Here is a 21,433-nt window from a genome sequence, read left to right on the forward strand (position 1 = left end):
TCTGGAATTAAGAATTGCAAGAGGTTCCTCAGGACATCGGTGGCCCTCTGCACAGCTGCCTTGGTGAAGTCTGAGAGCCTGTGTTCTTCCCCATCACAGACAGGGACAGGGATTCTTGCCAAACCCCCAAGCCCTGGGCAGGGCATAGATAACTGCGGCCTGACGCACGAGCACATCTGGACACATCTGGAGTGCTGCACATGGATGGCATCCCTGGGTCACACCTGTACACAGCAGCCAAGCAGGAGGGAGTTGACAGATGTGCCAGGGTCCTGTGGTACTGCAGAGAGCACTCGTGCCCTGGTCAGGTCTTGATTCCCATTGCCAGCACTCAGCTGCATGCCCCCATGCAGCCAGGAGGGGAGAGGGATTGGAGCTGAGAGCTTTCAGCCCGATTAAGTCGCGTTCAGCGCTCCCACATGAATAAATAAATCATGTAAAGAAGCATTAAGGCAGCTTAGTCTCCCCAGGAAATCGCCCTGGAGTTCTGCCTTTCTGGGGGCTGAGGGGTGCCCCTGAGGATTAGGAAGGGGGGTCTCAGCCACGTGGCAGCCAAACCCCAAATGGGCACAGGGTGGGGGGACAGCAGCTCCAAGCAGGAGCATTCTTGGAGCACTGCTGCCTGCCCCATCCCTGGGTCTGCACCACACCCAGCCAGGATGCTGGACCCGTGGCATCCAGCTGAAAGGATGCAGGGTGCCACCTCCCAGATCAAAGTATCCCCAAGCTGCACATCATCCACACAGCCAGGGCCTGGCTCTTAGGAGGCACGAGGAAACGGATCTCAGCCTAAGGCGGCCACTGAGGTGTGTGTGCACTCAACCCTGCTCCAAAAAAAGGTTTCTTCAAGCAATCAGTCCGACCTCTCCCTACTCAATAGGGTCTGACAAACTGCAGTAAGCTTCCGGGCAAAGCAGACATCAGGAAGGAAATACCAAAAAGGAGGAATAGGATGGGACAGGCACATGGGAAGTCCCCCTCTACCCTGCACAGCACCCCAGGGCAGAGAACCGCCGCGTCCCACTTACCTGGTACATGCACATGCTGGGATTAATCCCATTGGGCAGGTGAGAGCCTTTGGGTTTGCTCCCCGTGTTCATATTGAGCCCTCATCTCCTGAGAGGGTGGCCGTGCCCGGAGCCCCCTGTGCCCACATGGGGAAAAGCCGGGCAGCAGCAGCAGCAGCCCAGGGCAATTCCCCATCTGTCACCCACCCTCATGGCATCTCTCACCGCAGGGCAGGGAGCCGCAGCGGGGCACCCAGCCGGTCTCTTTGCAGGCACAGAGCTGCCACCGAGTGCCTTTGTGCTGACCCAGTTTGTTCTGTCTGCACGCTGCCCGTGCGTAGCATGGGGGACCCTTTATTGGAGCGGGAGCAGGGAGTAAATCCGTGCTGTCCCTTAATCCGAGGCGGCAGGGCGGGCCGTGCGCTCAGGGTGACCTGGTGTGCTCTCTGCAGGGAGTGCAGGAGGGAGCAGAGAGGATGCGAGCCCTGGACGAGTGGGAAGTGGCAGCACCACTGCCTGGCATTTGGGCACGACTCAGAGCAACTCTGGGCCATGGGGACCCCAGGAGCTCCTGGGGAAGCACTGTTGGGTGTTTTGCTTTGGGCAGCCGTGGAGAGCTGAGAGAGCCCAGTTCCATGCATAGGGACACAGGTCGCCTCCCTGCTGAGCTGCTTTCCCCCTTCTGGAGCAGAGAAGGGATGCAGAAAGCTGGCCGGCCACCGGCCCAAGCTCTGCCCTGGCTGGTGCCATTCATATTCCCCTCCTGTCTCCCTGGGCTGCCCCTGATGCCCAGGTGTGGCAGGAGGGTCTGAGATATCAGCACCAGCAGGAAGCAAGGATGTGTTTGAAGCCTCCTGCTTCCCTTGGCTGCTGGGATCCCCCCACATTCCACTCAAAACAAAGCCTCCAAATCCTGCTTCTCCCAGGTGTGGGATGCTGCAAGACCCCACAGGAAGGCAGTCAACTGCAGCGCTGTTCTCCTACTCTTCTCCTGACCTCATCTCTCCTAGCAGAAGCTGAGTTTGAATCCAGGTCTCTGGAGCACCTGGAGGAGCTGGGAGCACTGCAACACCCAACTCTCAGTACAGCCAGCAATCCCAGCAGAGCCACGGCAAGCCCCAACTCCCCCATGCCCTTACCTGAGGGAGGGCCGAATTGAGCTGCCTCTGGAGCTGGTCACGCTCCCGCAGAGCCTCCTGCAAGCGGCTCTGAGTGACAGAGAGCGTCTCACGGGTCTCCCGCAGGGTGTCCAGCAGCTTGTCCCTCTCGTCCAGCATGTTCACCATCAGCTGCTCGAAGTCGGCATCAGCCTCGGAGCCCTGCGGGGGGCCCAGAGGGTCCCCCTCGCTGATGGTGGGCATCACCTCACACATCATGGTGGGAAGTGACAGGCAGCTGAGGGTGCTGGAGGTGCCCGCTGGGGTGCTGGTGGGGGCTGTCGAGCCGTGGGGCCCCGATCACATTGCTATGGGCTCTCACATGCCAGGGAAGCCAGCACTGAAGAGGGTAACGCGATGCTGAAGGCGGGGGGGTGCCCCATCCCTTCTTGGGTGCCCACCGAGGGCTAAGCAGAAGCCAGCATTGCTTGAGCAGGGACGGAGGGACGGCCTTGGCACCCACAAGGTCCTCACAGTCTTAAATCCCTCTGATCTGCTGCGTGGTGCCGTCAGTGCACTTGAAGCCTTTTCTGCTGCTGCTCTGATGCCTTTTGAAGGGGTCGGAGCATTTGTGAGCTACAGGGATGCTCAGAGGGGAATGAAGTGACCCTTGGGGACACGGCCCAGCGGTGAGCTTGAGCTGGCAGCAGCACAGGGTGGCTCTGGAGGATACGTGGGCTGCCTGGGCATGTTGAGAAGTCAGATGAAGAAGAGTTGCTCCCCTTAAGGTGAGTTGAGACGGTCCCAGCTGGTGCAGAAACGTGTCTTTATTTGGAGTTTAAACACAAGGTGGTGACCTGCAGTAGAGATGATAAGAGTTCAGATCCCTCCTGCTGCCCCCAAACCCCACAGGGCACCCGCCCAGAACACTTTGTACTCATCCACACACTGGTGGATAAAAAAGATGGGCTCAGCACCCACAGGAATGTGTTGTGTGGTACCCTGCTCCCATGTAGCTGCTATATAGCAGCCAGTGTGGCACCAATCAGGCCTTTTCCTTTGCCTTCAAGGGGACGATCCTAGGGCCAAGCAGCAAAACAATGCGGTGAGATCGATGAGAGCCACTTCTCTAGTGCTGGTTATGGGACTGTTACTCTCAACACGAGTTTTTAATGCTTTACAATAGATGAAATGGTTGAGAGAATGTCTGAAAATCCCTATCTCACCTCCTTTCGAACCAAAAGGTGCACATTGACAAAAAGATCTTTATGCTGTTATGGGCAAGAGCAGCCTGTTCTGGACTTCTGAACTGGAATAAAAGCCCAGCATCAAAGAGCCTGAGCACAGCAAAGGCAGCGTGTGCAAGGAGATGCTTTTGTGCACAGCCGGCCATGCAGGCACCCGAGACTGAGGGAGCTGTGGCTCCGTTCTTGAGCTGACATTGGCTCATCAGCTGATGGGAAGTTTGACACAAAAACCCTCTAAAAATAGAGAAGCTCTGGCAAAAAGCACCAGCCCCTCAATGTGCATCCAGCGCGGGTGACGCTGCAGGCCAGCTCCTGTGCAGGGATACGGGGTGGGGGTCCCACAGGTGGCTGTCCCACAGCCTCTGCCTTATGGATGTAAGCATCTTGGCAAAAAGGAGTCTTATCTTAGGGCTAAACCCTATCAGGTTGAGTGCAAAACCCACATGGAGTGTTTTTCATATCCTGCCTCACTGCTGTGCCTCTGCCTGTGGGTTGAGAATGGAGAAAGTGTGTCTGTGCCATGGAAAGCCAGATGTCCCCAAGCGCAATGTAATGTGAATGGCAAAAGCAGCCCCATGGCTCATCTTCCTCCCCCCGGCTGCTGGATGGGAAGTGAAGGAATTAAGGCGTGAATTAAGAGACATCAATCAGCACCGAGGAATGAGCCTCGTGGGTGAAGCTTTGAGGGAGCTCAGAGAGGAGAAATGCTGCAGGGAATGACCGGGACATAAATCTGATGGCAGCGATGATGGGATGGAAATGTATCCCAGCTGCAAGAGAGACTCACATGGCACGAGGAGACTGAGACAGCCTTGGTGGCTCCTTGTACCCCACACAGTGAATCCAAGGGGCCGGACTCAAGGGTGCAGGAGGAGGTAGGTTCAGATTTACCCCATGCACCACCCAAGGGTACATTTTCCCAGTCCAGCAGGTACAGGACGTGCACTAAGACATAAGTTCTGCTACAAACCTCGACAGCTGGAGAGGCAGGGATGAGCCTTCCTAGCACCACAAAGCACAAAACCCCTCTGCAGAGCACAGGTGGGCAGCTAGCACACGTCTGTTAGGGCTCTACAGCTGCCCCACCACACCGGTGCACCAGCAGCATCCCTCTGCCAGGGGGTTTCTAGCAGCTAAATCCATGACGATGCTTTGTCACCTCCAAGCACTGCTCTGGAAACATTTGAGCCACGTGTGACCACCTCCTGGCTGAAAGCTACGCACATCTCAGGGCTGGGAAACACCCCCTGCACTGTGCAGGCATCGGTCATATCCACAACCACTGCAGACACACACTGACACTTCTTCAGCCCAGCATGATTTAGCATGGGATCCAGTAACATAAATCCTGCTGGAGCAGCCAGGATGGCAGCTGAAGAAAGGAGAAGTCGCCTCCTTTGAATCCATCCATTCTCCCACTCCACAGACTTGGGAGTGATTATTCTTGGATTATTTCTGGATTCAGTCATCACAGCTCAAATCAGAGCAACAGCAAAACCACAGTCCTCAGAGCAGCTCAGCTAAAGAGAAGGACTGTCATCCGGGGTCCTCCTGTGGCAAAGGCTTTAGCTGTGACGCTGAGTGATGAAGCCAGATCCAAGCTGGGTTTGATATCTGCTATTGGGGCTGAAGTCTGCTTGGTGATCAACAAAAAGCTGAGCGTGCAGGGATGTGCACAAACATAGGGAGATGCACATCTGCAGGGAGCTCATCCCAAGTATCAGCTCACACCCTCCAGAGATGGCTTTGTTCAGGACAGACCTCCTCAAACCACTGGACTTTCTCCATTCTTCAACAGGAATAGAAAACCTCTTATTTCCATTCACCTTCTCCTCCATGTGAAGCTCAGCATTTCTCAAGCAGATCTGAATGCCCACAGAGCCACTTTTAAGTTCCCTGGGGTCACTGCTGTGCATTACCACCCACAGTGCTGCACACCTGCCTGTGACTCCAGCAGCAGCAGAGCAGACCAGAGGCAGCCCTTTACTGCTGGATGTCAGAGGGCTCCAAGCCTGCTTGCAAAATATTTCCTGCGAATCTCAACTTTTCAACTGCATCTGCTAAAACCACGTAAATGCCACTGCCTGGGTTTAGAGGGCCTTATCTGATGGGATAATCATTGGGTGGAGGAGTGGGGATGCGAGAAGACAGCTGGTGAGCTGAGAAAACAGTCACTGAGCAGCTCTAGCATTTTGCTGGGTATTTTTAGCCCCGCAGGGCTGCCAGGCACAGCCTTGCTGGAAGCAGGTTTGTTGCCGGTGAAAACGTACTTTCTTTACTACCTCTCCCCTCAAAACTGTGCATTCCTCACATTTTGCTACGGCAAATCAGCACAGCCATGCACTGCCTGCCTGGGGAGGATGGTTTGCAATGACAGAGCCAGATGTGGAGCAGAACAGGAGCTTGTTGTTTTCACCCCTGGGCTGCTTATTTGCTCAGTGTGGCACCGTGGCAAGCCAAGCTGGCAGTGAGATGCTCGGCACCCACCCGGTGCCCTCACTGACAGCCCAGGGAGTACACTGCCTTCTCTTGTATCAGGGAAAGAAGCACTCCCAGCGTCTACCCATGCAGGCAGAGGCAGCCTTGTGGTTTTCCTCTGAACGGCTTCACTCTCATCTCAGCCCTGACAAAGGAAAGAGAAGAAAAAAAAACCCTCCATAGTTCTGTCAGCAAGATCATCACCCCAGCAGGCAGCTGGCAAAGCGGGTTTCACGCGCACCTCGGAGGCAACAAAGCTCGTGGAGATTGATCATCCCATAAAAACGTCAGTTTGATCTTTTCCACTCCTAGAAAATCCTCGTCAGCTGCCCAGCCTGCCCTCACAGGAGCAGCACAGCACAGCCCACACCGACCTGCTGCTCACAGAGCCCGGCGTGAGGGCGGCTGCCCCTCCACGCTGCCCACCACCCCATGCCCACTCCTTTGGGAGGAAGGAGGAGGGTGATGCTCTTTTGCTGCAGGCTTTTCCTTGAAGCGCTTCTTTTTTTCACCTTTTCCTTGTGATGCTGCGTTAAAGAGATGCAGGGTCATATCCTGCGAGCATCCTGCTGATGGCTCAAGTCCTTCCCAGCCTCGCTGGAGCTGAATGCTGCTTCAGAGCAGCCATCCCTGACCCATGGGACCGCTCACAGACAGCAGAGCATCCACAGGACCTCACGGACATCTCCACAGCTCTGCCACAAGGCCCACCTTCATTGGGAGATGTGTTAATTACAGGCTGAGAAAATGGAGATCACTCCTGCACATGAGACAAACGGGATGCTTGAAACACCCTGGCTCAACAGAGCAAACTGTCACTGTCAGCACACAGCCTGGAGATGGAAATCTCTACTCATGCTGGGTGTCTGAGACGCCTTTGCCATGTGCTCGTGCAGGCAGTGGGCTGGGATGTCACCTCTAGAGGCATTTCTCCCACAGCAGAGCTGCTGCTCGTGGCATGCTGTCCAGATGGGGCTTGTCTGCGTTGGGGACAGCTGGCTGAGCCCTGCAAGGAGCTCCCCGCATCCCTCTCCAGCCTCTTGGGCTCCAAGGGTTCATCTCCATCCTTCCTTTCCTTGCCGTGCTCAGGCACAGACCCCCACCTCTATGCTCCACAGGTTTCTTACAGCTCCACAAACCTTAGCAGCACAGTACATAAACTCAAGCCCCTGGCTTCTCCATTCTGGAGGACGTGTAGGAAAAAATCTTCATTTCAGTAAGAAAACCAGCAGATTCAGCCTCATCCCAGCAGCTCTCACAGTTCCTTACATTTACACCCTCACCTCAGAGAAACCACTGGGGTACATTGTGGCCTCTGGGACCTCCAGTAACTGAAGAAGGACAAGGAAGAGCCAATATACAGTGAGGCCCATATGCTGGTGGCATCTCCACATTCCACACTGCAGCCCTGCTGATGGCAGATACTGCACAGATGGCACTCAGCCGTTGCCAGGGACAGCCTGTGGCCGGGACACCCAGGGACAACGAGGGAAATGGGGCATTCTGGCTAGAAATAAGGTGCCAATTTTTTTAGCAGTAAAAGATTGATTCACATACTGAAGGGTGAGATGGTTTTGCACATGGAGAGTCGCCGCTGCTGAGATCTGTGCTGCGTGTAATTGAGACAAGGTGCAGTGGTGCTTGCTCTCCTTTCTATCTGGTTCCAGTGCCACGTCCTGGCAGGAGATGCAGCAGGTTTGGACCCTGTCTTGGAGGTGGCAGGGATGCAGTGAGTGGCTCTAAAGCAGAATCCAAGGATCCTGCAAGCACTAAGACAGCGACTCCCAGCATCTGACCTTAATGCTCACCCCTGTTCTGAAGGCTTGCTCCAAACCCACAAAGCTGTTTCCATCCTCAGCCGTTGCTTGCTCTAAGCTGCTAACTCAGAGGAGAAACAAGGAGGAAACATGTCCAGATCTAGCTGCTTCTTTGCACTAAGTGTTAGTATTCCACCGATATTTATAGTTCCCTGTGGGAGGGGAGGCATTACACACAACTTCCAGTGGGTATTTTCAGAAAGCCACCTGCTCACCACCGTTGTGCACAAACACCATTGTTCTGCAACAAAAAAGTTCGTCAGACGATGAGCTGAAATCTCTGCCACGTCCTCTGGGGCTGACATGGGATGTGTGGGGAAGGGGATGCTGAGCATCCCAGCAGGGGCTGGAACCACATCTGAGCTCAGCCACCTGTGCCAATATGCAGGATGTTACTGCTTGGAGGGCATCACGTCGGTGACGTTACGCTCCCTGACTTAGTTACCCTGCTTCTGGATGCAAATTGGGCTGTCTGTCCCCACCTGACCCCAGAGAAAGGCAAAACCTGTTCATTGCTAGGAGCAATCTGGCATGGCAAGGGACTGCTGGGGTAAAGACACCAACAGGGACTGAAGGACGGAGCCAAGGAAGTGACACTGACTGCAGGTGGGACTCAGAGCAGTGGCTGTGGCTTCACATGGGGTTTTGCCATGGGCACATCCCTCCTGCCACTGTGACGTTTGCAATGAGGAGTTATTTCACCCAGGAGCTTGACACCCCAGAGCTGGGGCTGTCCTCCTCGCTGCCAAACCAGCACCCACGTGTGCTAATTTATTCAGCAACTGAGGAAGAGCTGCCAGCACAAAGGGAGCTGCTGAAATCTGCACCGGGGGTGCAAAGCCCTGAGAAAAGCCATGGAAGAGCTTCATCACCCAGCCAGGCATTGGCACCCATCTCACAGCCAGCAGCTGGGGCTCATGGCACGGCCCTGGGCACATGGGAGGCTGCAGACTGGAAGGAAACCCGGCTGCAAACACAACTCAACACATCTCCACACCCAGGAACATCGTCCTCACCTTTGAGCATGGGCTGCACACTTGGATTGGTGTCAAGGAAAAGCCCAGGGAGGTAATTAGTGAGCCAGAGAGGCAACTTGGGCTTTAAATGTGAAATTTGGGAACTATTGGCTCATAATCAGAGCTAGCAGCAGGCAGACTGGGGAAGTGCCCAATGCTGCTGGCTCCGGTTTGGACTGCGGCAGACTTGGGAACACATCCCTCAATCTCACTCTAGGAGCTTTCATAGCCAGTGCAACCTGAATAGGAAAGCAATGCTCCAAGAGCACGAGCCACACCACTGGGAAGCCTCCAGAGCTCAGCACTTCACCACCACTTTAGCACACAAGCACAGATAGAGGCAGTGAGACCCCAAGCCTTCCCTGTGCCCCCCATTCCACATCTAGGGGCTTCCCCAGGTGCGTGAGGCACCACTTCATCCCACTCCCCCCAGACGTGGGAGATTTTAGTTCTTCCTACCCAAGAAGAACACCAGCATCGTGGCTTAGGCTCTGGATGGCCCCAACCAAAGTCATCTCGGACAGTTTTGCTAACTCAGAGATGTGGGGGCTCCCACTGCATTCATCCCCTGTGCTTTCCCTTCCTTATGCAAAGTGCAGGCTGACACCACTCTCCTCCTGGCTTTTGTTTCAGCAAGTTGTTTAATCAGTTTGCTGATGGCAGAGCAAACATTAACTGCTTTTCGCCCAGCTACAGATGCTGCTTGGTGAGGAGCAGAACCCAGCATCGTGCTCAGCTCAGTGCAATTGGGAACCAAGATAATGGGGCCAGATCCGCACAAGGACAGCCCTGTGGAAATGACCTCGAGGCTGCCCTGCAAGGCAGAGAAGGTGCAGGCAGCCGGGCATCAGCTCCTGGCACCGCATCCCTGTGGTTTATGGCAAGTGACACAGGCAGAAGCAGCCGCACGGGGACATCTGAGGACAGTGACATTTAAAAGGCAGCCAGGGGCAAGGCACAGACACTGGAGCTCTGTCTGCCTCGGTCTAACCCACACTGAGCAAGTCTCCAACCCACCCTCTTCATTAAACACGATTAGCCCACAGACAGAGCTTGCTGGCACACAGCTTGCAGGCGCAGCACAGGGGCCACGTGTCGATCCCAGCCAGGCACCTCAAAAATACCCAAGCATGGGAAAAGCTCCACTTGGAGCTCACTCCTCACAGACGGAGTCCAGGAGTTAATGATAACAGCAGGGCTTCCTCCAAAGATCCCAGGGTCTGGAGAAGATGGGGAAGAATAAATCGGGCTTTGTGATCATCACCAGCTTTCAGCAGAGCCCCAAGGGCTTTGCCCAGCTCCTCCCACTCCCTTCCTGCTCTCTCTATTAAGCAGCGCCTCCTGTCCCTGCTAACAATGCCCAAATACCCCATCAGGGATAGAAGTGCCATAGGGCAACCGGTCCCTTGAGATGTCCCCAGAGAGGCAGAGATGATGCTGGCACTTTGGGGCAGCAAAGGAGAAGTAAATGTGCTCCAATTCATGTCAACTCCATGCCAGTCAAGCAGAACTGGGAAAGTTTTCCCAGTGAACCCATCACCTATCCTGCTTGGCATGGCCCCAGTGGTGCCTTTGTCCTCATCCTCTGCACCAGCACCTGGTGTGGTGGAGCTCAGCACAGAGCTGTACGAGCAGAGAGTGGGAAAGAGAAAAGCAGCAGAAGCTCCAAATTAAGGGAACTAACATGAAATTGCTCCAGAAAGCATCATATGTATGGGAACTACTGAGTCACGGCCTGAACCTCTGATTGATCACCTGAGGCGAGCCATGAGCCAGCCAGAGGAGCACAGGTGAAGGCAATTCAGCTGTGCTGCCAGAAGGGGTGGAACCAGGCTGCACCCCTCCTGGACCTATTGAAGAGCTGGCTGCCAGTGGGGAAGGATCTCTTCTGGAGATTGTCTCTATTGGTGTTTTGTGGTAAGCCCAACTGAAGGGTAAGCCTTCCATTTTATTCTCTTTTGTTATCATTGTCCACTTTGCCTAACTCTCTTGATTATATTGCGATTGTAACATCTTGATATCCATTGATTATACAGTCATAACACCAAGGGAGTGTCAGGAATGAGGGGAGCAGTGTGCAGGCATCTGGCCAACGCTGCGAGGAAGGGAGCAGCAACCCAGGAGCCCCGTAAGGATCAGAAATGTTATTTCCTTCAGTCTCTTTCTGCAGGCAAACCAAGCACAGCAGCAAAGGTGCTTTTTAGTGAGTTTAATTACCACGTTTGCGGGCAGTTTTAAGCTTCTGTCTTCTTTATAGTACGGATTTGGATCCCAGACACCATACAGTGCCCAGCTCCTGCTGGTGTTAGTGCAAGTGGAGCCAGCTACTCCTGCCCAGCTCCATCAGCAATGGCCTAGGGACCTATGTGACCGCTGCAGTGCTGCAGTCCCTCCAGGCAAGACAGGGGAAAACATAGTGTGCCAGAGGTTGGTGGGATGCTCATCCAAGCAGAAGTGACTCCAGTAGCATGCTCTGCTCTGACCTTCCCAGGCTCAGATGTTCCCTGTGGCCATCAGCCCACCTGAGATGACCTTTACCTACTGTGTGATGTGGGGATGTTGGATGGGTGCCCAGGATATGCACACTCAACAGACAGAGCTCCCTGAATTGTCTGCACAAGGAAATACAGCGATTTATCTAATTTTGGAAGGAGTTTGGGTTGGACAGCTGTCAGCTCTTCCCTGCTGTCACACAGTGGATCAAGGCCATCCTGTTAGAAGTGAAACTTGCTGCTGTGTTTCACCTTGCTAATATCCACATCAGGGCCTTTGCCGAGCCTGAGAGATGAAAGAAGATAAGGATCAAATCTTCTGGAGACGTGGAGGAATCCAGTTCCTGAGTCCCAAGAAATGGGTGTATGACAGAGTGGCTCTCCCCATTCCCTATGCCCTATCCTATGAGCACATGGTCATCCTCTACTCACTATGCTCTGGGGAACCTGGGATAAGACAAGAAGGGCTTCTGGGTCAACCGTGGTCTTGTGGAGGGGAACAGATGGGTTTTCTGGTGGGACTGACGTCCTGAAAAGCAATTACACATGAAGATGTCCCCAGCAGACTAGGATGTGCTCTGGCCCGGGGCCCAAGTCATCGTGGGTTTGGATTTTAATTAGGCCCTTTTTGGGTATCTGTTCTCTACTTCCCTTCAGATAATGATTTAATTATTAGAGACATGCCTTCAAATTAGCAGCTTCCTCAGTGGATTATTCAGCTGGGATCTCCTCAATTACAGTGCCCACCTCACTGCCATTAAAAGAAGAGACAGGAAAACACAGAAGAAAACTGAAACTTCCTGGAAAGGGAAACCACACAGGCTGAGCAGGTCACTGTCAAGCCCTTCTCCTCCCTTTATCTCACAGTGGAATAAGAAGCCTAGCTCTAAAACACATGCTGAGTGCTTGCATGCTGCAAGACCATGGATGGCATCATGGCTGCTTGTGCCTCCTGTCACTGAGCCTTGGTACTCAGCAGACCACAAGCAGGTGGGGAGTCCAAGGGTGAGAAGGAGAGAGCAATAGACTGCAAGGTAGGACTCCAAAGTACTTCTTTCTAGTAGGACGGGATGTCTGGTGATCCCCAAGCAGAAAGGAGCTAGGGAGACATGGTGAGGACCCCATTTATTGCCATGTTGGAGCCTCCCAGTCTGCTCCCTGTTGGGAATTACTACAGGGGCAAGAGGAAGGCAGGTGATGGTTGGAGCAAGCAGAAGATAAGGTACACGTCCTGACAGCAAGGCAGACCTACTCCTTGGGCAGCGGAGTGTGCCAGCTCCAGTGAGGCTCCAGGCCTCAGGGATGAAGGCTGGAGGAGAACAGCAGTGCTGGTTGCAAAAAAGAAATACCAGACACAGGCAGAGTGAAAGACACAGCACAGTGATGGTGAAACCTTCAGAGTGTGGCTTGACAACATGCCTTAGTGCCAGTGAGCAGTGACTGATCCACAGAACTGCCACGTTCTGACTAAATCGCCAAGAGATGAGCTGCTTCCCTGCTGCAAGACCCGAGCTGAGCACCTTCATGCTGTGGGGCTTGCTGGGAGCGCCGTGACTGCCATGCCAGGGAAGAGGATTTTGCAGCAGTTGCTGGAGAAGCACTGCCGCCTCTCCCTGCTGCAATGGGAGCTGGGTCTGCAGTGGGAAATCCGTGCTGGCTTCTCTGTCACTGCAGCTCACAGCAGCTTAAACCGGCTGCAGCTCTTGCTGCTGCAAGAGGAGCCCTCGAGCACAGCCATCCGTGAGTCTGCGTCTGGAAACACAGCCTGGGTCTCTCAAAATGAGCTTATCGCCCTATTTTTGTGAGGCTACTGCTGCCCTGCTCCTCTGGATCCTTGCCTGAGCACACAAAGCAGCTGGGCAGTAAAACAGCTGGGTGATGCAGCCTGCTTCCCAGCTAACAGGGATGGGGACACAAAGGCCAGGCATTGCCTGTGTCTGTCCACCTCTCCTGTGGTTCACTTGGCAGAGTTCTGAGCTCTCTCCCTTGGATTTGCTATGAGACTATCGTGCTTGAGAGGGAGAGGATGAGGGAAAAGGTTGTGCCAACATGAGCCATTTCATTTCCTTGAGAAACTGGGCTAAAGAAGATGGGAGTGGAAGTGACACAAAAGAGAGAGAGGATATTCATTAACCTGATAAAACCTCCTGGAATATGATAAGAGCAGCAATAACAGACACCTCCCCTCTGGCTGAGGACAAAGAAAGGCTTTCTAGTTATGAAGAACAGGAAGAAAATTGGAGTGGAAGAAAGGAAATGATGTCTGAAATGTCACATGTTATTAAAAAGCCTTTATCTAGGGGAGAAACGATGTGTGATGAGAACAGGGATATGATGGGAAGCTGAACAGCTGGAGAATGAGTGGGATGGGGAGGAAGCATCCAAGCAAGGCTCTGCTGGCCCCTGACAGCCACACAGTGCCTACGGCAGAGGGCCAACTTCTGGAGGCACACATGGGGCTGTGCAGTGAGGAGGGAAGGGCAGCAGCCATGGGGAGCCCCATCACAGCCTCGACCCACGCAGATCAATGAGCCCCACAGAGCTGCTGTGATTGCCCTGTGCAGCATTATCAGCTCTGCTCCCTGCCACCCCTGGGCCACACTACTGCCATAATGTGATGTGACATCCCTGCCCTGCAAGTAGATGCTACCATGCTTTCTCAGGGCACCATCAGCACAGCCAGGAACCCACACCTACCAGAATCATGAGCTGAGAAATAAATGGAGCAGCCCCTCCAGCTTCCCCACGAGCAGTGGCACCGAGCTGCAGGTTCTGTCCTACCACCCCAGGAGCTGAGCTGTAGCACACGCAGCCAGGCAGAGCCCCAGCTGGTGCCCACACCAGGTGAGCGTGGCCTCGTGTGGCCCCAGCTTTTCAGGCTGATGGCCAAGGAGAGGAGCGTGGGACTGGATCGGTGTCACGCAGCATTGCGGGCTCTCTGGCTCCCGCAGCAGTGAAGGCAGCTCCGGTCCAGCCCAGGAAGCTCAGCCAGAGCTGCTCTGGTTCTTCCAGCACAGACACAGAGTCCCTCTCCTGCTCATGCTGCTGAGATGAGCCGGCCCCCCCCCCCAGCCTCTTTGGCATGTTGCAGGCAGCGAAGCGAGGAGATCTGCAGGCAGGAGTGGCTCAGACTCCCCACTGCAGCCTCCCTGCTTGGCATCGCGCTCTGCTGCTTCCCTGCCAGCTGTGTTTGTGGGTAACACCCCCAAGGGGAGACCCTGACAAAGGCAGCTCCCACCCAGCGAGTGCTAGAAGCAGGCACGCGCATGCAGAGCCTTGCCTCAACTCTGCTTTAATATGCATGCAATATGGCCAGAGCTGCTCTGAATCTGACAGGATTCACTTTTCAGAAGAGAACAAGCAGCAGCCAGCAAACAGCACGCATCTCCATGTCAGAGCAAGGTTGGGGCAGGCAGGGTGCTGGGAGCTGTGGCTGCACATGGGATCGCCTCTTCTGAGCTCAGGCATCATCTTCAGAGCACGATACAGAAACAACAAAGCTGTCACAGTGGCCGCTGTCATCTCAGCATCCTCCCAGAGCTGCCAGTCTGCACCAGCTGCAGCCTAACTGGGTACCAGCGTTACCAGCACTCATCCTGTGCCCAGGAGTCCTCCCAGATGCACCACATGTGTCTGGAAGCTCCTTCTTCCAGAGGATCAGCCTCAGCCCAAGCTGATGGTGAGTGAGGTAGAGGGAGACCACAGATCACCTGAGCACGACCTGCAGCGCCTCATGCTTTGGGGAGGAAGGGCTCAGGCAAACCCCCACGTGTGCCTAGCTGCTGCTTGATGGAGACGTTTCTCTTTCCTCCTCCCCAGCATCAAAACTTGGATGATAATCACTGGCTTGCTGCCATCGCTTTGGGGCTGCCATATTAAAAAAAAAAAAAGGTTTTCATTTGATCATCTGCTTGTAGTTAATTTAGTTACAAGAGTTTTGCAGTGATCATTTTTGGAGATGGCAATCGGAGCATCTCTGCAAGCAGAAATGGCTATCGCTGCCCATCTCCTTTGTGTTTACGTGTATATAAAGACATTTTGTCTCCTAACATGAAGCCAAAATAAGCCCCAGCACTGCTGATCGTTGCTCGGCTCTTCACGAGCGCCGGTGTTGCTTTCAAATCACACGTCGTCAATAAATCTAATTCTAACTGCCCTGCAGCAAATGGCATCAGCCTGCACTTGGAGATCTCTCCCACACGTACTCCTCTGCCTAAAAATACCAGTGCTTTCATTCTCAAATGACTTGGCTATTGTACAGCCACCTTTTTTTTTCAATATATATGTATTGCTGCATGGCTCGGTACAGGACATCTGTTATGCTACAAAGGGTGAAATTCTGCTCTTGAGATCCGGTGCTTAAATAATTAACAGCTCTCAGGGTAAAATGAACACCGATTCCTTTTGCTCTGTGTGCTGTGAGGTGTCTCACTTAGGGGGTGTTTGGGGAAGCAGAGACCAGGAAGGGAAACTCATCCCTGATGTCTCAACTCTGCATCAACCAAAACATAACCCAAAACTCAACCCACTGCCAAAGGGAATGCCAGTTGTCTCTGGTGACTGTCCCAAGCATGCTGGCAGCACTCAGCCAGTGCTGTTTCTGCCTCAGGACAGAGCACACATGGATCTCAGACAGCATGGACTGAGCAAACCCTTTCTGGACCTGAGCTGGAAGAAAAGACAACTTTTATCAGGAAAGATGAGTTTGCTGGCCAGGAGAGCTCACCATTAAACACTGACAGGGCTAAGATAAGCCATGTTGTTGTGCTCAATGATAGGACACCGTAGAGCCCTTGCTTTGCCTTCAGCATCCTGAAGATGCAGGCATCCAGCACTGCACTGCCAATGAGGAGCAAGGACAGCAACTGTTCCCAGGCAGATGGGAATCTCCAGGACTTCCGCTCATCAGCTCTTCAGCAGAAGCAGCTCTTCCAAGTGGGAAAGCAGTACCCAGCATTTTGTTTGCCATGGGTCCTTGAGGGGCTTCAGGTTTGCACAGAGTGCTACCCAAACCCAGGTATGGGGCAAACCAGCAACCTGGCCAGGTTCTCCCATGGATGGTGCTAAGATTTCAAGGCATGATGCTCCATCTCACCTCAGGGATGTTGGGTTTGGACCCATCCCCAAAGGACAGGAGAGCACAACCTGTATGCCTTGGCTCTGGTTGCTTTGAACTTCATGGCAGCTCACAGCATGCAGGTGCTTTATGAGCTCTCTCCCAAGATGAGAATGTCATCTCACAACCTCACCTGGAGAAATCACACTCTCATGAGGTACTCGTGTGTATGTGGGACAACTTGGGACCAGAATAGCTTCCCCTCCTGGCTGATCAACGTGTGAATAAATCTGCCTCAGACAAAAATAACCTCTGGACCTTTTATCACTCCTTCCTGCAATATGCTTGAGGGGGGGGGAAGCCAGAAAGAGGCTGAGATCTGGTCAGTGAGTACAGCTGCCAGGCACTGGATTACAGGGGAGATTAACTGGATGTTTGAGGGTGTAAACTTTGTACGAGCCCATCTTTCTCCTCACTGTCTGCAACCCCTGGCACCAAAAGTTCTTGGATAGGGAATAGCACCAGGCACCACCAGGAAGATTAAGGGCTTGGGATCAGGTTTACGACACATATGTTAATGCCTTGGCAAGGCTATAAACACCCTTCCTCATTTTGGAAACCTGAAAGGCCAGGCTTAGCAGGAGAGCCTCCGTCCCAGGATGCAGCACACTCACAAGGCTTCTGAAGAGGTAAGAAATGGGGGAGCATTACGGCTGAGCATCGCTTCTTTCCTACAATCCCACTGCCCAGCCCAGCCCTTGCCTCTTGGCTACTGAACCTTCTGGGCATCACAGTGCATTTATTCTGCCCCAGCACATTATCCACATCTCAAACGATGATAGCAGGAAAGGTAAAACCCATCTGTAATTATGAAGACGATTCATTCCTACCAAGAAGGGGTGAAAACCAAAGCTTTGAACCAGCAGATGAACAGCAATGTGGGACAGATCCCTTCTCCCCCCGCTGGCCCATAGTACCCAGCCACTGATCCTCTCTCCTGGATGCTGAATGCCCTCCTTGCTGCACGTTCCCATTCAGAAGAACCAGCTGCACACTGCTGAGGAGGTTGCAGTGCAGGGAGGCACCACATCAGGCAGCAAAACGCCCTGGGAACTGCCCTCTCCTGGAAATCATTTGCAATGGGCAGGATGAGGAAAAAGAGCTCTCATTTGTCACTTATTTTCTTCCTTTTTTTTTTTTTTAAATGCAATTAAAGGCAGCCACCCAGCCGGGGCATCCTTATGCCTGCTAACAGAAGCGTGGAAGAAATTGAAAAATGGGAACTGGAAAAAAAATCTGCATTTCAGACAAATTCCAGCCTTGTCAGTCCTGCAGGATTACTGCACTGGAGGCAGCAACCTGTGAGCTGATTTAAAACACCAGAATGGAGATTTGGGAAAGGAAAGGCAATTTTGAAGAGATACAGTCAGGCCCTTCATGCCTTTGGAGAAGTTTTGGCACCCAGTTCCAGGATGCCTCCACCTGTAGGACAGAAACCACTGCACTGTGGTGCAGCACAGGGGCAGGCAGGGCTGTTCCCAGCACAGCTCTGCACAGAAATGACAGAGAGAGATGAAAACCCACTTCATCCCTTTGTGTGTCCTCACTGTGCAACCTAAACTGATGGCTTTACAGTGTCCCCACAAGCATTTCAACCTGCTCGACCACAGAACAAACCAAATTAAAATCCAATTATATCAGCACAACTCTCCTAATGGCAAAGGGCTCTGAATCATTTCACTACTTCACAGCCTGCACTGATGCCGGAAAGTCATCCTTGCATCTGAGCATCACCAGGCACCAGCACCAGCCACCTGCTCTTGCAGATCCTGGACATCAGTCCCACCTCCCAGCCATCACCCTCCTGAGATGCCCACAGGGATGTGTGTGTTGGAGCACCATCAAGAGCAGTGATACCCATGACTCCCGGAGCACTGGAGCCACACAGACACCAGCTTTCCATCTCTACAGGCAGCACCGCAAGCAAGAAGCTCCTGGACCACACAGGCACAACCGTCCAGGTACCAAACTCCAGTTGACACCTTGCCTCTGTACCAGCTCACAGTGCAGTGCTATGGTGTCAAACCCACCAGGAGAACCTCATTCTAGCATATAAGCAGATGGTGGAAAATGAGCTTAAGTGAATGTTTTGCCAGCACCTACTTGGCCAAAACTGGGGCATCCCCAGAAGGTTTTGTACAGCTTTAACAAAACCTATCTTCCTAAGCCAATTGCGGTTATAATGATGCAATTTGGGGGATAAATGAGGCCCTGAAGGGCTGGTGTTATTCAGGAGGAAATCACAGTGTCTGGAGGCAGCTTGCCATGGCTGTACTGAGACAGCATTGGCTGACAGGAGAATAGGAACCAGTGTGAGAACAGCTGGAGGCAAGCAGGCTGGCTGGATGCTCACTGGGTTGATCCAACCCCAGGTTTGGAGAACATCCACCTGGTGCAGAGCTCAGGACCATCCCTGTGAGCTTCCCCATGAGCTGGTCCAGCTCCAGGCTCAGTGCTGGGTGGATGCTTGAGGGCTGATTCAGACCGGAGTGGATGCTTGCAGACTGGAGACAACACTAAGGGAGGCAGGAGGACGTGGCACACAGAAATCGGAGCAGAAGGCCACAGGTAAGGACTGGTCTCATCAGGATGTCCACCCATAATGGAAAATGGGAGCCAGGGGTGCAAAGCTTGGGACCACAGTGGAGGGCTGCTTGGGGCAGAAGGCAGCTGGGAAAGGAAAGCCCCCCCCCCCCCCCCCCCCTCACCACTCCAGGGTTATAGGAATCGCTGCCTCCCCAAAAACCTTGCAGCTTGGAGGAGGTCTGGCCACCTCTTTACCCCTCCTGCCCACACATCCAGTGGGGAACAGGCAGCCCCCATCTGTGGGGGGCACAGCAATCCCTGGGCTCAGATTCCTGGCCTATGGGTGATGCCTATGGACAGAAGATCCCGAAGGTGAGGATGACACCCCCAGACTCCGATTCCATCCAAGAGAAACAGGGATGCTCAGCACGTCCCTGACTCACAGACCCCCTCCAAGCGGCAACGGAGTGGAACAAAGCTCCCCCAGACGCAGCACTCTCTCCCGCACAGCCCCTGGAGGCAGCGCATCCCCACCTGCCACGGCGAGGCAGAGCACCCCCAGTCCAACCCCACCGGGTGTAACAGCGGGGAGCGAATCCCGGTCGGCCCAGCCCCAGGAGGGATGCAGAGCATCCTTCGGGATGGCAAAACGAGGAGAGCTCCTCCGGGCAGCTCCACAGGATGGAGGATGCAGAATGGAGGCTGAGCATCCCCTGTCCGGCCCCGCGGATAGCTGAGCATCCCCCGGGGCGGCGTGGGCCCGGCCCCGCCCGCACTCACCGAGCGCCGAAGTCGCTGGAAGCCGCCGCCGCCGCCGCTGCCTCCCGCCGCCCGCCCCGCCCCTGCGTCGCCGTCCCCGCCTGGCCACGCCCCCCTCCCGCCACGCCCTGTCCTGGCCACGCCCCTCCCTCATGTGGTGGGGGGTCGAGGTGGGGTCCTGGGGGCCAGTGTTACCCCTGAGATGGCAAAAAGCTCACTTGTGGGGCAGGAACTTCCATGGGCAAGGATCTTCTTGAAGGGGCAGGAACTTTCCCTGAGGTAGGAGCCCCCTGTGGGGCAGCAAACTTCCTCGGGGAGCAGGAACTTCCTTGGGAGTAGAAGCCCCTACAGCAGGAAGGATCCTATAGCAGGATGAAGTCCAGAGGCCTCATCCATCCCTATGGGGAGCGAGGCAGGAGCAGACTCAGGCTGTGGGGTGAAGGGCAGCTGTGCCCTGGGTGCACCTTTCCCCACCCTTACCAGGAATAAAGAAAGTGTAACACACCCCAGCACTGTGCCCAACAAGCCCAGCACATGTAGGCTTCATTAGAAGATAAGCAATTAATCTGGGGCTTCTTAAACCACAGGCTGCTCCTTCAACTCTTGCACGGCCTTCAGCATCCTCTGGGACATCCCTCGCCTGGACCATCACAGAGCCCTCAGCGATGCAGCACTTTGTTATCACTGGCAGCACTGCAGTGAAGCACTGCTTCCTGTGCCTCACCGGATTTGTGCAGGGACACGGAGCTCATTCTGTGATATTTTTGCTGGGAAATCTCAGAAAATGAATGCCACCGATGTTATCAACCTGCTGGATGAGCAGCTGTGCTGGGCACACCTGGAAACAGCCATCTTTGCATGGCTATTGTCCCATGCTGGTAAAACTTCCTCTATTTCCCATATGCCAGAGTTACCCAATAAGAACTCTATTTTTAAAAAATACTGTGATACAGTTCTCAAATATCAACGATGACTCTCATAGTCCAAAACATTTTCAAGTATCTATGCAACCAAAGAGGCGGGTAAAGCTATTAATGTCAGGATCTAGCTGCATTAATTGCTGTTCTCTCTAATTCATATCAGTTGATCCAAACCTAGATGAATACAATTAGAAACAGCATTTTTGTCAACGATTGAACTTTCTTGTCCGGAATAGACAAGACTTTTCTATTGCCAGGTTTTTTGCTGATAAAATACTCTCATTATATTTTAAGAAACTCTGAGAGGACGAAATGCAGTGGGCTGTGCAGTGTCCACTGGGATGGTGCTGAGGATGCTGGGGATGGGACTGAACTTGTGCTTTCCTTCCAAGCCCATGCTGCAGGACAGCCGTGTAAATGCAGGTCAGGGAGAGCGTGTGGACTCCCAGTCCGACTGCTTGGACAACCAGTGATGTCCAACAGGATCCTCCAGTAGGAATCTCAACTCTTCACGGCACCTTTATGACTCCTTAACCAGGAGGTGGCATCACCAAGGACTGACAATTCAGCACGGTCCTAAAAGAAACAGGAAAAGCAGCCGAGTGCCAGTTCGTACCCACTGCCAGACCCACAGGAGCTGCGTGGGGTCAGTGCGGGCTGAGGTGCCTGGCAACGCACAGGGGCTGTGAACAGACATGGGGTGGCTCAGCTGCAACACCCTGGACGGTGGGGGACCCCAGTGTGGGGGTGGAGGGGCAGGAGGCTCATAGGGCCGTGGCTTTGGGGCATCCCACAGGGCTGTGGACAGAAAGGACCGGTTACCGAGCGCCAGTTTCTCCACAGCTTACCGGGAGCACCCGCTATCCCATTTACATATCCCCATTACTGACACCACGACGCAAGGGCGCGGCGCACAGAGATGACGTCACGCTCTCGCGAGGCTCTGCGAGAGGTGGCG

General features: G+C 53.9%; 1 protein-coding gene and 1 long non-coding RNA gene across 4 annotated transcripts in view; both read right to left on the reverse strand.

Moving 5' to 3' along the window:
* PPFIA4 (PTPRF interacting protein alpha 4) overlaps nucleotides 1-19,623 on the reverse strand; it is a 42,857-nt gene extending 23,234 nt beyond the window's left edge. For all 3 annotated transcript variants that reach the window (XM_042887176.1, XM_042887175.1, XM_042887177.1), the window contains exons 1-2: nucleotides 19,577-19,623; nucleotides 2,147-2,961 (exon numbers count right to left, since the gene is read on the reverse strand). In XM_042887176.1, the coding sequence (XP_042743110.1) occupies nucleotides 2,147-2,383 (237 nt within the window). In that variant the 5' untranslated portion in view covers nucleotides 2,384-2,961; nucleotides 19,577-19,623. The remainder of the gene's footprint in view (nucleotides 1-2,146; nucleotides 2,962-19,576) is intronic.
* Nucleotides 19,624-20,465: 842 nt separating this feature from the next.
* On the reverse strand, nucleotides 20,466-21,384 carry LOC122188681. Its single transcript, XR_006181623.1, has 2 exons — nucleotides 21,324-21,384; nucleotides 20,466-21,051 (listed from the first exon to the last, which is right to left on the reverse strand). It is a non-coding gene; the product is annotated as an uncharacterized LOC122188681 (long non-coding RNA).
* Between the last annotated feature and the right edge of the window lie 49 nt (nucleotides 21,385-21,433).

The sequence above is a fragment of the Lagopus leucura genome, unplaced genomic scaffold, assembly GCF_019238085.1.
Source record: "Lagopus leucura isolate 7727_CA_CO unplaced genomic scaffold, USGS_WTPT01 Super-Scaffold_100073, whole genome shotgun sequence".
In the NCBI taxonomy this organism is placed as follows: domain Eukaryota; kingdom Metazoa; phylum Chordata; class Aves; order Galliformes; family Phasianidae; genus Lagopus; species Lagopus leucura.